At 37.8% G+C, this 17,071-nt stretch overlaps 1 protein-coding gene across 1 annotated transcript; it reads left to right on the top strand.

Moving 5' to 3' along the window:
- Window positions 1-2,380: 2,380 nt before the first annotated feature.
- LOC122651027 (probable alpha,alpha-trehalose-phosphate synthase [UDP-forming] 7) lies at window positions 2,381-16,704 on the top strand. Its single transcript, XM_043844369.1, has 5 exons — window positions 2,381-2,543; window positions 4,955-5,094; window positions 14,252-14,541; window positions 14,644-14,767; window positions 16,699-16,704. Exons 1-5 carry the CDS (start codon window positions 2,381-2,383, stop codon window positions 16,702-16,704), a joined length of 723 nt encoding a protein of 240 aa, XP_043700304.1.
- Window positions 16,705-17,071: the final 367 nt, after the last annotated feature.

Genomic DNA, 17,071 nt, shown 5'->3' with positions numbered 1-17,071 from the left:
TTGTCCTTTAGCCTTCTAGGCAGTGCGACACCTGGTGCAATAACATCAACAATTCGCTGCCCATTAACCCACCGATCAAACCATAAATTTATGTCCTCCCCATTACCTACTATCCATCTCTCATTCGCCCCCACCATCTCCCACACCTTTCTAAGGCCCGACAGTATAGAAGACCGTACACCCCTCTTTAGAGACCCATCTGCTGCAACCAATCTCCCCCCCCCAAGAATGCCGCAAAGTTGGACTCATCACTCTTAATAAACCAGGCCAACTTTGAATGTAAAGCAAGATTAACCTCCTTAAGTCTTCTCACACCCAAACCTCCCTCACACTTTGGTTTACAAAGCTTGTTCCACCCAACCGTGATAGCTTTCGACGTCGACGCATCCCCACACCAAATAAAATTTCTAATTTATCTTTCCATCATGGTCACTATCGAAACCGGCCACAGGCACACTTAGAAGTTATGTACCAAAATGCGGCACATCACAGACTTCACTAGTTCAACCCTACCCGCCATAGACAACAACCTACCACTCCACCTTGCTAATCCTGCCTTGAACCTATCCACTAGAGGAAATATGACATCATTTTTAACCCTCCCCTTAACAGCTCCACCCCAAGGTACCGAGTGGAATGTCTTTACCCTTTAGTCTATAAATGAAAGTTTTATAATTAAACGAAGCCCAAGAATACTGGTTTTTGACTTTCTGGGTTTTTAATTAGTGGTCCTCTCTATTACCACACACATACATAAGACGACAAAACGTATCCTCGTGTTTTGTGATAGCTATGGTCAACGTAGCCACTTAGGTGGGACCCATTGCATAGTGGATCCTGATATCTCCACCTATACGGCTATAATCACCATCACCCAAGGACGATCCACTTTCTATAAATATGGGGCATAAAAAAAAAAAAGCAATATCTGCCGCAGTAAAGGACGGATTAATTGTTTTGTTTATTACAATCCTGAATCCCCCATTTACCGTTATTAGCTTAAAACAACTACCTCACATTTCATTAATTCAGGGATACCCGTTTTACCTTCATAAACCAAAGAAGGAAAAAAAAAAAAAAAAAACCCCACAAAGAGATCGAGGTAGTTTGTGATGGTTAATTAATTAATTTGGGGTTAGGTTTGACGTTGGAGCTTGTCGGAATTGAACCAAATTAAAACAAACTAGACCATTTCTGAACCAGCACAGCATGGATTAACTACGTCTGTCTGTGTATCTTTTTCTTTTTAAGGAAGAAAAATGATTAATTCCCAAATTTGATGGATCTAAAGTGCTGCTGACAAATTTATAAAGGGAAGAACTAACTCTTGGGTCGATGTATAAATTAATATTCCTAATAACTCTTTACAGAAAGAGAACATCATTTGGCTCCATTCATTTTTTGGAATAGTTTTGTCCTTAAAAAAAATTGAACCTTTATTAGATATGTTAATAAGATTCTCTTCCACAATTTGAAAGGCAACAAAAAGGTTAGTTGGATTGTTATATATATATATAGATCCAAGGTAGAATCAAAAAACCGAAAAATTTTCAGCAATGAATTGAAGAAGAGTAAAGTTAAGAGAGAATAATAATAGAAAAATAGTTCAAATTCACAAACCCAGCCACCATGTCGGCGAGACCTTACTTACTTACTTACTTATGGTTTTAATTAATAATCCAGATTAAAGGGTTTTATCTTTACGTACGTGTATTTTGTCGTTGTCTTGAATATTTTAACCTTAATTTAAGTTTAAAGTTTAAACACCGCCGGTTTTCTTTTTATTTGAGAGAGAGAGAGAGAGAGAGAGAGGAGGGGGGTGGGGCCGGGGGATATGATATGCATTATGCTATATGGGAATAAGAAGCTTACAAAGCAAAAAAATGGGGAGAGGACAACAAGCCGCGTCGGATTGTCTGCTTAACGGAGCTTCCATTATCGGATCATTGGGTTTAAAAAAAGCTTGAAGAGCTTAATTATATGATGATACAAGTACAACAAAAAACATTTTCACGTTCTTCCCACTAATAATGCTTGGCCTTGTCATGTACACTCATCAGATCAGTGTTTATACCCCTACCCTCTCTCTCTCTCTCTCTCTCTCTCTCGGATCACAGACTATAAATAACAAGGTATGCCGCATATGCTTTCTCATCTCTCATTCATTGCTTACTAATCTTTCTACTTCATTCACTCACTCTACTTTAATTACTTGGCGGTTTCCTTCCTTCTTCTTGCCCCTGTGGTACTGTTTAGTGAGTGAGTGAGTGAGTGATTCAAGCTATTGATCCATCCCATCGAAATGGCTACTTCAGTAGTATCATCTGTACGAGTGGTTTTCATAATCTCTCTACTCACTTTATGGGCCCTAACCTCAATAATGACAACCCAAGCAAGGATGTATCGTCATGGAGAAGTAGCAGCACATATAGAGAAGAAGATGGATGACCAGAAACAACTTGTTTTACGTGGCCTAGGTGTTGATATCTGGAGATTCAATATCAACGATAGCCAACGAAGAGCGTTGGAGGACAAAGCACCAGGTGACAGAGCATCTCCTGCAGGACCAGACCATCAACACAACAGAATCCCTCCAGCAATGTTCTAGACGTACGCCACTGTCATCCTCCTCAACTCTCAAAAAGATGTTTGGTTGCAGGCATAACTAAGTCCTCCTAGATTAATATTGAGTAAAGCTAATCAGGATTAAAAAAGAGTTACTTCCCACTTCTTTGCGTGTTTTTTTTTTTTTTCCATCTCAAGAATGGAGATCGAGGCTTGTTCTCCTCAAAACATGTTCTTTTTTGGTCCCATTTCTCCCCCCCCCCCTTTTTTTGTAGCTCAACGTACCATTACATGAAAACTCTAGCTGCAATCAAAACATGTCACAAGGCCGAGAGCTCTTTCTCTCTACTCCTAAACTATTTTCTTTGATTATGCTTTGATCGAGTGTAATCATCTTTATGGAATTGAAAGAAATTTTGTTTGTCAACGTATATCTTCAGTACGTATTTCCTGTGTTCTTTAATTAAATCCCTTTCTCATGAAACTTTAGCATTGCAACAATGACTTTCTAATAGATTAATATTAATAATATGGGCTTCCTAAATCCAAGGTTACCCTACCTAGATAGAGTGGAAAATTAAGAAGGAGAAGGTTCATATGAATGCAACATGAATGAATTTCAATTGGTGGATGTGTGTTGATTGGATGGAGCCCAATACAAGAAGAAATGGTCTCTTCTTTAATAGATATATAATGGGTTTCAGTTAACCACTTAAAGTAAAAGTGTAGAATAGATTTATTTAGGGTTAGACCTTATTATGAGAAAGTCTCAATTGTACTTTGTTTTAGGGTTAATCCCATACTCCCACCCGTTTATATAAAAAGAACATTCAATTCAAGGAGTTCTTCAAATATATATATATATATATATATAATTACAATAACATCTTTGTGGATAGGATCTCGTGCTTTAAGTTTGTCCGTATACGGAATCCAATCAATCCATTAATGATGATGAAGGTGATGGGGACTTTTGGAAAAAGTATCTATTATTCCACTCTAACTATCATTGGATAAAGATTCTTTTGACCCTTGTGAAGCTATAAACCTAGTATTAATTAGAGTATTAGTATGATATATATTTCGCACACTACTCATGGTGGCCTGGTAGTCTCATTATGCATGCATCAGTTCCGTCATGTAGTGGATTAAACAGGATTCCCACAACAAGAGGGGAATCGCATTAAAATGTAAAATGGAGTCTTCTTCAATGAAATGGAAGAGTAGTTTTTGAGGAGAGGCAAGACGACAACTGTCCTTTTGCAAATTGGAATTCTCTTTAATTTCCACGTTATCAAGAAAACCCAAGCTTTTGACCTCTGATGGATGGGCTATATAGTAACCAGTAATTAGTACTACTCCAGGATCCATCCATGGTCCCAACAAGCCCTGGTTGCCCCAAATCCTAGGTTTAAAAACGTTACAGGCTTACAAGGGTAGTGCGCCGAACTCATCATATCTACCTTGGTTGCGTCAAATACTAGGTTTTAAAAACCAGGTCACTACCGTTCGTTTCCTTCATTCATGGGTAAGCACGATAACCTTTTTTCCATGGTTGCTGGACCGTCCATGTTGCTGCTTTTGCATTTAAAAAAAATATAATAAAATAAACTCCAATAAAAAAAATCCATCTTTCTCTTCTTTTTGTCTTTTTTTTTTTTGTTTTTCTTTTTTACCCTTTTAGAAAGGAGATCCTGTGCTGGTGTTGACTCCCAGTTGTGTGGATTGAAAAAGCATCTAATATATTACTAGCCTACTCATCAATAGGGGGGACGGATTCTATACTCTTCAATATTTCTTAAAATAGTTATTCCTATATTAATCCAGCATCACACTCATGCTAGCTCAACCTTTGACGGGTTTCTATCAAATGTACCCATATCAGTTAGAATTGACACATTAGTCTTCCATGTGATAGACCTAAAGTTGGCAACCCAAGAAAGGATGAATTGGGTATAATAAAAAGTTTAAGCTCTTTTGATGGGTGAAAGCTAAGAGTATTTGAGACGAAGATGAGAAGACTTAGGGGTCTCAACCGATCGGGCTTAACTAAGCTTGAAACCTACACCGTGATTGTCCGTTTAAATAATTGGACCGGGCCTGTTTGAGCTCGATCGGGTTTCAGATTATAATTAGGTATTTTAAACTGTCTTTAAACTGGTTGTGACCATGTTTAACTCTAAATGAGCCTTAATTGGGCTCTAAACGGTGCAGCCCTAAAACCAGGATTTACAATTTTACATTCTTCACTATGCTTGTATCACTCCATTGAAGAAAAAAATAGTACACAAGTAAAACTTCAACCCCAAGAAAAAAATCATCCATTAATTCCTCCTGAAAAAGCATATTAATGCTTATATTTTGCTTTCTCTCATATTCTGCTTTGCAGGTACAAATGATATGGTAAACATAGCAAAGATGCTTCATGACAATAGCTTGAATTTTAAGTCCTCTACACTTGAAAAGGCTACCGGATCTTTTGTTGATACTAACAAGCTCGGTCAAGGAGGATTTGGAACAGTTTACAAGGTAACTTTACCATTCGTGAGAAAACCTATGTTAGGTACTTGACCAATACGCCAAAAGCTCCGAAGCTGATGGAACGCATTAAATCAAGCCCTTTAACCTATCCCATACTAGGCTGGCCCAATCTAGTGCCCATATACTATAGTGGGCCCCATTAGGCACATAACAGACCACCACACTTCCGCAGCCGTCGTCCTTGGCGGCTCTCACTCTAGGTAGCTTTCACTCTGGAGGTAGGTAGCCCTTTTCAAGCTGCTTCACTCTGCTCCAAGGTTTTTGCCTGGAGCCAGGTAGCCCTTTCTTGATGGCTTTCACTCTACTCCAGGTAGCCCTTCTCCTAGGTAGCCCTTTCCGTGACTCGAACCCTTGACCTGGTGCCCAGCTCTGATACCAAATGTTAGGTACTTGACCAATACGCCAAAAGCTCCGAAGCTGATGGAACGCGTTAAATCAAGCCCTTTAACCTATCCCATACTAGGCTGGCCCAATCTAGTACCCATATACTATAGTGGGCTCCATTAGACACATAACAACCTAATGGTTGTCATAGTACTATATCTGTTTCTTGGCATCTAAAGTTAAAACGATGATCCAGTTGTTGAGGAACTTTTAAACTTATGAGATTTCAAGTAACCATTCTTTTGATATGTCAGTCCAATTGTCTTCTGACTTGATTCACTCACCTCTACTTCTAGGGAGTTCTACATGATGGAAGGGAGATTGGTGCAAAGAGGCTTTCCTTTAATTTCAGATACAGAGTTGTAGATTTTTACAATGAAGTTAACTTGATAAGTACATTTTTTTTAGGGAGGGGGGGGGAAGGTAGGAGACTCGAACTCGATACCTCCTGGTGAGCATAGACATGAAGCACACTACAGCGCACCAACTGCACTAGGCAGCTGTTGGTAACATGATAAGTACATTGGAACAAAAGAATTTGGTCAGGTTGTTGGGTTGTTGCTGTTTAGGACCGGAAAACCTTCTTGTCTATGAATTTCTCCAAAATTGAGCCTTGACCTCCTCCTATTTGGTATTGTCTAATGTTGGTAATTACAGACTATATAGTGCAAATTCAGAACCACAAATTTAAAGGGTTGGGCTAGGTCGAGATGGGATCAGTCAGGCTAGGTTGGGCTTAGAATCGATCGGTCCGGTCAGGTGCCCGACGGGTTAGGACCCCACACCGGGACCGCCCGATTACTTAACATGTAGGGCTAAAGCCCCACACGTTTTGTAAACGGACCAGACCAGGCTTTAGTCGAGCGGGCTTGATCGGTTCTGACGGGCCTGACCTGGAATTGACACCCCTAAGAAGACTCAACGATATAGAGTGATTCAACCCAAACCTGGCTGCTACATCTACTATCAAAGACAATATTTGTCTTTAGATTTCCACTACTCACAATTGCTTTCCTATGGCAATCAAACCTTACAAACACTCAATTTTGGAGAACAACTCTCTCTAATTACAATGAGAACAAAACAATAAAAACTAAGCTCAGCTTCTTGTTGGCCTAGCTAGATTTACAAATGAAGTTCACAAAGTGTTATTTCAACCTATTAGCCCAAGAAATGATAATCACAACTTGTAGTATAGTAGATGGATGGTTTGAGAGTTGTCCAATATGTCCTTAAATAGATCCCAAATTTTGAATCACAAGAATAGCTATTCTATGGCTGTTTTAGGACATTTCTGCAACATTTGGTTGAGCATCTGCAGTGGTTGGTTGTCTGATTAGCCAAATTAGAGATTGGACTTGTCAGATCCTTTGAGGGACTTATAGTGGTCAATGGATTTCTTGGAATAGCTAGCTAACCGCCTTGTATGTTTCTACAAGACCCGACTCTTGGCCAGTTAGCCAGTCCACCAGCTTGGAGAAAACCTGCATAAGCTGGTCTCGGCCAGTCTTAAGGTGTCAACTTGTCTTCTTTGAGATTAATTGACTTAATAGTTAGGTGACTACTTATCTTGTGGACAAGTAATGCTGCTATTTCGATCAACTGTTTGATAGAGAGAACATGGTCATCAGGTCATGATAAGTAATCTGTAAAACGTCGTGATGCTACTTCTAGATCCATGAAGAACGATATGATTTAAGAAAACATGTAAACCCTAAGTTAAGGATGATACAAACCCTATACAAAGGGTAAAAGCAAAAGATGAGAATCCATGGCATAAACTGATCCTAACAACAAACAAATCAAAGTAAAACACAAAAAAAAAAAAAAGGGGTTAAAAATGAAGAACAAAGGCAATCCTAAGAACATTAACCAAAAAACAAACTACAGCAGTGTTTGGTATGCATTCTCAGAATGCATTCTAAGTCGATTTCGTATTCTTGGACGATAAAAACAACTATTTTTATTATCCAAGAATGTGAAATCAACCTAGAATACATACCAAACATAACCATGCTTTAAGATGGAAGAAGTAAATGGGCACTACCCTTACTGATTAATAATCTGAGTTGCTCATAGAGCTCTGAATAAGGTCTTATATATTTGGGTCAAAAAACTTTTCCGTCTCTTAAAAACTTAGTAGCAACGGAAATTTCAGTCCCAAAAAGCATATATAATATCCACCTGAGCTATTTAGTCCTGATTACAATGATTGAACACACATTATTTGCATGATTAGGAACCTGAAACCTAATCATGATACAATAAGAAAAACATAATGGAAACAAAAAACAATAAAATAAACGTAATACAAAAATTTGTGTGATTCAAAAGATTGTCTACGTCCACACAGTGAGATGAGAATTTTTTCACTAACAATGAAAAATAAGATTACAACTAATTGTCCTCACGCCTCGTGTTTAGAGAATTCCTTTAGTACAAATTATAAAGGAACATATATAGGTATAATTTACCGAAATACCCAGATAACCCTAAAAATTTTCCTCACGACCTGCTGCCTCCAAATATCCATATTGACCTTCCGTTCATCGAGGCCCCAATAACCAAGATAGCACGCAAAGTGGGCCGATTCCTTCGGGCCTCAGGCCCTCAAGCCTTTTAATGGTCTTTTAGAATCAACCCACAAACCTCATGCAACAAATACAACATGTACAGTGTTGGATGTTATTGGGGTTGGACCAGTTGAGTTGGTTTTGGACAGATATATGGGTTGAGTTCAGAAAATCCGGAGGCATGTCCAGAGTCCAGATCTTCCTCTAGTCCATTGCTTTATATCTCCCCTTCCACTTTCACTTTCAATATATTTTGGGATTTGTTTGATGCTGTCCGATGTTAGCAAGGATTTAATATATCAGAAAAAATTGCCTCAAGATCACATCTGAATAGTGGCCATGTACGTACGGTTATAGTGGCGTTGAAGTGTTGAACGTACAGAATTTATCTTCCCAAACGCCGCATATTCCTTTTATTAAGCACAGAATCTGCATTAGATCCAGAAAATTATGGCAGCTCAATCAAACTAAAACTCTTCTCATCTTCCTAAAATTTGAATATTCCTTTCTTTTAGATTTTTTAATTCTAAAATCATGTAAGCATATCTATCAGATCATTCCTTTCACTTTCGAAAGCAAGAAGAAATTAAGAATAGTGATATTTTGTGTCGTTATCACACGATCTCCAAGAAATTGATAGTTGCAAGTGTGCATGGTTTTGCATTTTTTAATAATTTATTATGGACCTCTTGTCTCTTCCATATATGAAGTAGGCTCCGTTTGTTTTGGTCAAAAGTGAAAGAGAAGTAAAAAACAAAAAATTCAGTTGACAAATTGAAGTGAAATGGGTCTTTAATTACTTGGAAGTAAGGTTGATCCTAACTACATGTGGGTCCCACACATGGAGGGGTTGAGGTAAAAAGTTTTTGGTTGTACTTTTCTTAGAATAAAAAATGTATAGATCAAATTTATATTAATACTTTAGAGGAATGTAAAAAAATAAATAAATTTTCAATGTAAAATCGATTTGTTTTAAGTATTTCCCCTCACATCGTTTCAATTTATTTATTGAAATATATGCAATCCCAAATTTTGTAGATAGGTGAACTTAAGGTCATATAATCAAATGTCAAGTTTCATTCAAATGGAACTCACTAAGTAGCAAGAAAAAGAATATTAGAAAATCCATAACTATAAGGAAGTTGCACAGAGACCATGCTAGAAAGGAGTCTGTGAGCAGCATACATGGAGGATATACAAATGCATTTTAAGAAATATGATTCAGTCAAAATTTAAAATTTGAATAGACACACCACTAATGTGCGGCAGCAATGGGGGCACAGAACAGGACATCATACAAGAAAAATAAGGATCATTTCATTGACAAAGAGAGAGGTAGACTAACTTACACTACATGGACAGTGTGCCCAACCTTCTCTCTCTCTCTCTCTCTCTCTCTCTCTCTCTCTCTCTCTCTCTCTCTCTCTCTATATATATATATATATATATATATATATATATATATATATCAATATCATCTAGAGATTCAATTTTAAAGGGGTTATGTGGAGTAAACGTCTCCCCTTAATCGATCTTCTTTCCCAAGAATACAGGTTTTTGACTTTCTGGACCTTTATATCAAACGGTGGTCCTCTCTATTACCACACACAATATATAATACGACACGCGCATAATCATTAATTTGTGATAGTTCTGATCAAAGTAGCCACTTAGGTGTGGGTCCAATATTGTATAGTGGATCCTGATATATATCCCACCTATAATCACTATCACCCAAGATGGATTCACTTTCTATATATGGGGCAGTAAAAGCATGGATTAATTGTTTATTACAACCCCCATTTACCATTATTAGCTTAAAACAACTACCTCACGTACGTTTCATTAATTCATACCAGTTTTACCTTCATTGCCCCCCCCCCCCCACCCACCCACCCACCCACCCACAAAGTGATGTATAGTTTGTGATGGTTAATTTGGGGTTAGGTTTGACGTTAGAGCTCGTTTGAATTGAACCAAATTAAACCAAACTAGACCATATCTGAACCACCCCCCAATCGAACATCTGTGTCTCTTTTTCTCTTTTAAGGACGAAAAATTATTAATTCCTAGATTTGATGGATCTAAAGTGCTGACAACTTTTTTTTTTTTTTTTGGAGACAGAAGGGGTATCCGATTTTAGGTCGACTAAATCCCCCCTAGGCTCATACATGACCCCCGCACCACGCACAAACCGGGAGCTTCTGGGCTCTAGTGAGCCTCAAGCGGTGGCCCCAAGAAATTATGCAGCTGCGAAAGTTTGATCACGAGACATCGCTTCCTGAGGCGGAGTCTCATGTCCCCTCCAAGGCAACTGCGCTAACCCCTTGGGGTTAGTGTTGACAACTTTATAAAGGGAAGAACTAACTCTTGGGACGATGTATAGATATATTCCTAAATATATCTTTAGTTCTTAATTTATAGAAAGAGAAGATCATTTGGGTCCATTGCCATGTCCTTAATTAATCACTTCTTAAGAGGAATATTTTTTTCCCTTAAAAAATTTACCTCCTAGATTTGTTAAGATTCTCTTCCACAAATTAATAGTGAACAAAAAGGTTAATTGGTACAGTAGTTTGTTACGATAGCTTTAGGAGATGAACTCCACTAGAGATTCAATAGAATCATGAGACTTAAGAGATCAACATTATCGGATTTAAGAGATAAGGATAATCAGGATTCAGGAGTGATGTGCATGCTTATCATATGCCACGTGTGCTGCAATCTGATTGTGAGCGTGGGCATTATCCTTTGATATTAATTAACCAAATATATGTATATATACTTATATAGACCCCAAGAATTACAAAAGAAAAAAAAAAAGCAAAAAATTTCACCAATATTGAAGAGAGAATAATAATAGATAACTAGTTACATATCAAAAAAAAAGAAAAAGATAAATAGTTCAAATTCAGGAAAAAATTAATAATCCAGATTAAAGGGTTTTATCTTTATGTACGTGTATTTTATCGTTGTCTCGAATATATATTAACCTTAATTTAAGTTTAAAACACCGCCGGTTTTCTGTTTATTTGTATTTGTGTGGACGGTTAAGTATAATAACCCTTAGAGAGAGAGAGAGAGAGAGAGAGAAGAGGTGGGGAGGATATGGCATATGGGAATAGCTAGGGAGCTGAGCTTAGTTACAAACCAGAAAAATGGGGAGAGGACAAGACGCCGCGTTAGATTGTGTGCTTATAAAAGGATCTTCCATTATCGGATGATTGAGTTTAAAAAAGCTTCAAGACCTAATTATAGAACGAACCAAAACCATTTTCACGTTCTTCCCACTAATAATGCTTGTCACCTACACGTACTCATCAGTGTTTATACCCGCACCCTCTCACAGAATTGAATCAGAATGGTATGTCCCTATAAATAAGAAGGTATGCTTTCTCATCTCTCATCTCTCATTCATTGCCTAGCTACTAAGCTTAATTTCCACTTCATTCACAGCTTAATTTCTACTTTCTGCTTTCCTTCTTCTACCTTCTCCCTGTGGTACTGTTTTTAGTGAGAGTGATTCAAGCTATTCATCCAATGGCTGCTTCAGTAGTATCATCAGTACGAGTGTTCATATTCTCTCTACTCACCTTATGGGCTCTCACGTCAATAATGACAACCCAAGCAAGGATGTATCGTCATGGAGAAGTAGCAGCACATATAGAAAAGAAGAAGAAGATGGATGACCAGCAGCAACTTGTTTTACGTGGCCTAGGTGTTGATATCTGGAGATTCAATATCAACGATAGCCAACGAAGGGCGTTGGAGGACAAAGCACCATCTGACAAAGCATCACCTTCAGGACCAGACCATCAACACAACAAACTCCCTCCAGCATTGTTCTAGACGTACGCCACTCTCATCCTCAACTCTCAAAGACATGTTTGGTTGCAGGCATAGCTAGGTCCTCCTGGTTTATTGAATAAAGCTAATTAGGATTAAAAAGAGTTACTTATTGCCATTTCTTTGCGTGTTTTTTCCATCTCAAGAATGGAGAGGCTTCTTCTCCTCTAAGCATGTGTTTTTTTGGGTTCATTTTTTCCCTTTTTATGTAGCTCTTCAATTACATGAAAACTGTTGGAATTACATGTCAGAATATTGAGAGATCAAACGTAATTGTTTCTTTTACGATATAAGAGCTTTCAAAATATTTCTTCCACTTCTTCTGAAATTGGCAGGCTAGCTGAATCGTGTCACTTGACACAGTCCTTAATTAAGACACTAGACCCCCCTTGTAGTGCAATCGAAACTATTACGAATCAACCTCCAAGACAGAATAATCTATTGATTTCCTTAGTTATCGAGCACTCGATTGCTAAACCCCTTCGAGTAATTTTGATCCGTGCTCAAACTAAAATGAAGAACTGACAAATGATTATTTTTGTAAATTAATCTTGTCGTATAATAAAAACAACATTCTCTTCATCGATTAGTGCAAAGAAACTCTTTGACCCATTTGGCAGCACACCATTATCGTCCATTATAATAGATTTTTATATATATATATATATATATATATATAGGTCTAAGTTTTACCGTATAGTTCTAATCAATCCAATGATGAAGGTGATGGGGACTTGGCAAGTATCCATTAGTATCATTGGATAAAGTCTCTTTGACCTTGTGAGGCTAGTAAACCTAGTAGTATTAATTAATATTTCACACTCATGGTGGTTGTCTTATTATGAATCAATTCTGTCATGTAGTGGATAAGGAATTTTTTTCCTCTCGGGTTTTTTGTCTGATCAGGTTCGTTGGTTCCTCTCATAGGGATGACAGAAATGACAACCTCACTTCACCCGATCAATGCGTTCAAACAAGAGGTGAGATCGTCATTTCTGACCCCCTATGAAAAGAACCTACGAACCTGACCGTACAAGAACCTGAGAGGAATTAAGGATAAAAGGATATTTCCACAAGAGAGGAGAATTGCATTAAAATGGGGTCTCCTTCAATAAAACTAAACGTAAGAGTTTTTTAGGAGAGGCAAGACGACAAGTGTTCTTTTGCAAATTGGAATTTTCTTTTTCTACATTATAAAAACCCTAGCTTTTGACCTTTGAGGGCTTAATATATTATAATAACGTAGCCAGTAGTAGTAAATCCATGGTCTCAAGCCCTTGCCCCTTAGCACACGTGAAAGATCGTTTCAACTTAAAAGGGTAGTGACTAGTGAGTGCGCCGAACTCATACATACCTTGGTTGCGGACTATCCTAGGTTTTAAAAACCAGTCACTACCCTTTCCTTCAGTCATGGCTTAGCACGACAACCTTTTCTCCATGGTTGGTGGACCATCTTGCTGCTTTGCATTTTCTTTTAATTTAACTTTTAATGATACTCTATTTTACTATTAAAAAAATTCCTACGAAAAAAGTCCAAAAAAAGAATTTTAAAAAAAAAACTCCATCTTTCTCCATTTTTATTTTTTCCCCTTCTTAGAAAGAAGATCCTGTGCTGATGTTGTTGGTTCCCACTTGTGTGGATTGAAAAAGCATCTAATATATGAGATCTTGTGTTACTAGCCTACTAGTTCATAGGGGGAGGGATATAACAGTCTTCACCAGTTAATGTTTTTTTTTTTTAAGCAGTTACTCCTATGTTCATCCAGCATCGCATTGATCATGCTCAACCTTTGATGGGTTTCAATCAATTTTTTTTTTTTTTTTTTTTTGGGTAACTGTTTCAATCAAATTTACAGTCACAATAAACCAATGGTAAGAATTGTCACATTAGTCTTCCATGTGGTAGAACTAAAGGTGGCAATTCAGAAGGGAGTGAATTGGGTATAATAAAAGCTCTTTTGAAGGGTATAATAAAAAGTTAGGGTCTTTATCAAATGCCTCCCTCAAAATGCTCATTTGTCCAAATGCCCCCTTATAACTTTTCTAATTGTAAACTCCCTTTTATTTTCAATAAATTGTAGCATTTTGGTCATGTCCATTAATTTGGGACGTTAAACATTAGTTTTAGAGTATATAATGATCAAAATGCCTTTGTGATAAAAACCAACAAAAATTAAAATGTAAAATGACCAAATTGACCAAATCAAACTCCTAAACCATTTGGGGAAGATTTTCAAACCCCAACCCTAAAATCAAACCTCCAAAATTGAAGTTGCAGTGAAGAAAGTTTCCCATGAATCAAGACAAGGGATGAGAGAATTTGTTGCTGAGATCGTCTGTAGAGATGTAGTAACCATCCTAATTTCAGAAAGCTTTCCATAGATGCTATTGTTTCAGCATATTCAAGGGCTAAGAGCAGAGCCATACTGCTGGACTATGATGGCACCGTCATGCCTCAAACCTCGATAAACAAGACTCCGAGTCAAGAGGTTCTCTCCATTTTAAACACACTTTGTGGGTTTGATAAGAATACGGTCTTCATTGTTAGCGGAAGAGGGAGGGAGAGTTTGGGAACGTGGTTTTCTCCATGTGAGAAGCTTGGGATTGCAGCCGAACACGGCTACTTATTGAGGTATGCCTCATTGTTTTTAATTCCTTTTGTTCTTTAATTCAAGCTCCATTCCTTGTCTGCTAGTTGAAATCCTACTGTTGTTCTAATGATTTGATTTATCAGGTGGTCGTGTGGTGATGAATGGGAAATCTGTGGCCAGGGTACTGATTTTGGGTGGATGGAGATAGTTGAGCCAGTAATCAAATTGTATACAGAACCCACTGATGGTTCTTCCATTGAAACCAAGGTGAGTGCGTTGGTTTGGCAAACGATCTCACCAACAAATTCCCTCATCTCTTGTCTTGATTCATGGGAAACTTTCTTTACTGCAACTTCAATTTTGGAGGTTTGATTTTAGGGTTCATCTTCCCCAAATGGTTTAGGGTTTGAAACTGAAAATCAAACCCTAAACCATTTGGGGGAAGATGAGGGCAATTTGGTCATTTTATATTTTAATTTTTGTTGGTTTTTATCACAAGGGCATTTTGGTCATTACATACACTAAAACTAACGTTTAACATCCCAAATTAACGGACAGGACCAAAATGCTACAATTTATTGAAAATAAGGGTGAGTTTACAATTAGAAAAAATTGAAAAAGGGGCATTTAGATAAATGAGCATTTTGAAGGGGGCATTTGACAAAAACCCAAAAAGTTAAGATAGAACATTTGAGATAAGATGAGACCACTAAGATTTAGAGTGGTTCAACCCAAACCAAGTGCCTTCGTTTACAATTAAAGACAATATTTGTACAACACTTGACTGTCAGTTAGTTAACCAGTTCATCGATCGATCACTTATGTTGTCAACTTTTGTTTTATTTTTTGTAAATTAATTAACTTAATTGGGTGACTACTTATCCCAAAATTTCATCCCAAAATAGCACGCAGTAGGGAATGAAAAACGTAAATTGAAATGAAGTTCACCTTCAGCATTGCCATCAGCAAACTCTCAAACCAATTAAAACAAAAACAAAAAAACCGAATTATTTAAACCTAAATCTAGGCCTTTTCTGAGCATCCCAACTAACATCCGAAGAGGCAAAGCTTGGATTGTCATACCAAACCGAAGCCACTTGTGATCCTACTCCACCAAAATATCTGCCACCATATTCACTTCTCTAAAACATTGCGATATCATCCATGTAATTGAATCCATAAAACAGGGGTAGTGGCCCCACTGCTGCTGGAAAAAACTAAAACAAGGAATAGAGTGACTAAGGACTGAAACCACAACCGCCTGAAAATCGCAGTCAATCCATAGTTTCATTATTTCCAGCTTCCTTAAAATTTTTATCCCAATAAGCAAAGCTGAAAATTCAGCCTTATAGTTGGACATGATGCCAGTAGGGTGAGCAAAGTTTACCAACACAATACCAAAGAGCTGTAGTGGAAGATTCAACCGGCCAGCACCTGACAGTCCAGGATTTCTAAATGAGCATCCATCAATGTTAAGCTTTATCAATCCCTGGATCAGAGATACCCATCCAGCCTGGTTTCCTAATATGGCAAGACACGTTTTTCTATACTTCATGAACGGATACTCTGGATATAATCAAATTGAGATGCTAATGAGGACATGGTGAAAGTATCTTTCATCGTCATTTGAATTGAAAAAATGTGGGAGCAACTTACTTAGTTTTGTCCCTAGTTGTGACCACTTTAAGACATAACCTTAGGACATCATCAATTACCATAATAATGAAAGATGTGTTTTCATGGTTGGCCACCTATTTGGTCTTTTAGGATGTGGCAATATTGTCATTAACTCTTGTCAAATCGACATTGCTATAGAGGCATAGACTCTGTTGTGTAATATTGGGCCATTTAAAATCATTGGAGCCCATTCAAGTTTCAATATCTAAACCTTAATGAGTATCTAATCTTTTCAATTTCGAAAACTTAATTCTTTGGTTTAAGCTTTGAGTTGAACTAACCTTCAATCCAGGACGAGTTTTCCTCGAAGAACCAATCGCCTAAATTGAGATGGGCTGAGCGAGGGGACTTCAAACATAGTTTAACAAAGCTGCTTCGAGAAAGCAGTGTATAGGAGATGGACAATGCTGTTCAGAATCGGGTATTTCTCTCACGTTCGGTTTCTTCTTTGTCTATTTAGTTCTCTTGGTCTTAAGGTTCTTTTGACTGATTCATTTGGGTCATGACATTTGTGTTTTCAGGAGTGATACAGTGATGGTGGAACAAAGGTCTTCTGAGGTTCCTTGCCCGGTATGGTTGTCCGGTTCGTATCATAGGAGGGCGGAAATGACGACCTAATCCCCTGCCCACGGCCCGGGTGTGGTTAAGTCGTCATTCCCCCCCCCCCATGAGAGGAATCGGACAATCGTATCGAACAGGAAACCTGAGAGGAAGAAAATTCGGAACAAAGTGCTACAAATAGAATTTTATTCCCTTGTGTTCCACAGTTTTTATTCTTATTTTCCTCTTCCTTCTTCCGCTTCCTAATTATTTGAACGCCATGGCATGATCAATTATTATTTCCAAGCACATCCAAAAATGAGCTATTCATGTAGACCATGTTAGGAATTTTCC

Source organism: Telopea speciosissima, chromosome 2, assembly GCF_018873765.1.
Source record: "Telopea speciosissima isolate NSW1024214 ecotype Mountain lineage chromosome 2, Tspe_v1, whole genome shotgun sequence".
NCBI lineage: Eukaryota > Viridiplantae > Streptophyta > Magnoliopsida > Proteales > Proteaceae > Telopea > Telopea speciosissima.
The sequence above is the reverse complement of the archived record's forward strand: the minus strand, read 5'-3'. Positions and strand labels throughout refer to the sequence as shown.

Coding starts and splice junctions, on each gene's coding strand:
- LOC122651027 (XM_043844369.1), top strand. CDS start 2,381: ATGACAACCCAAGCAAGGATGTATCGTCATGGAGAAGTAGCAGCACAT. Junction 2,544..4,954: donor GTTGGAGGACAAAGCACCAG/GTGACAGAGCAT, acceptor TCTGCTTTGCAG/GTACAAATGATATGGTAAAC. Junction 5,095..14,251: donor GATTTGGAACAGTTTACAAG/GTAACTTTACCA, acceptor GATCGTCTGTAG/AGATGTAGTAACCATCCTAA.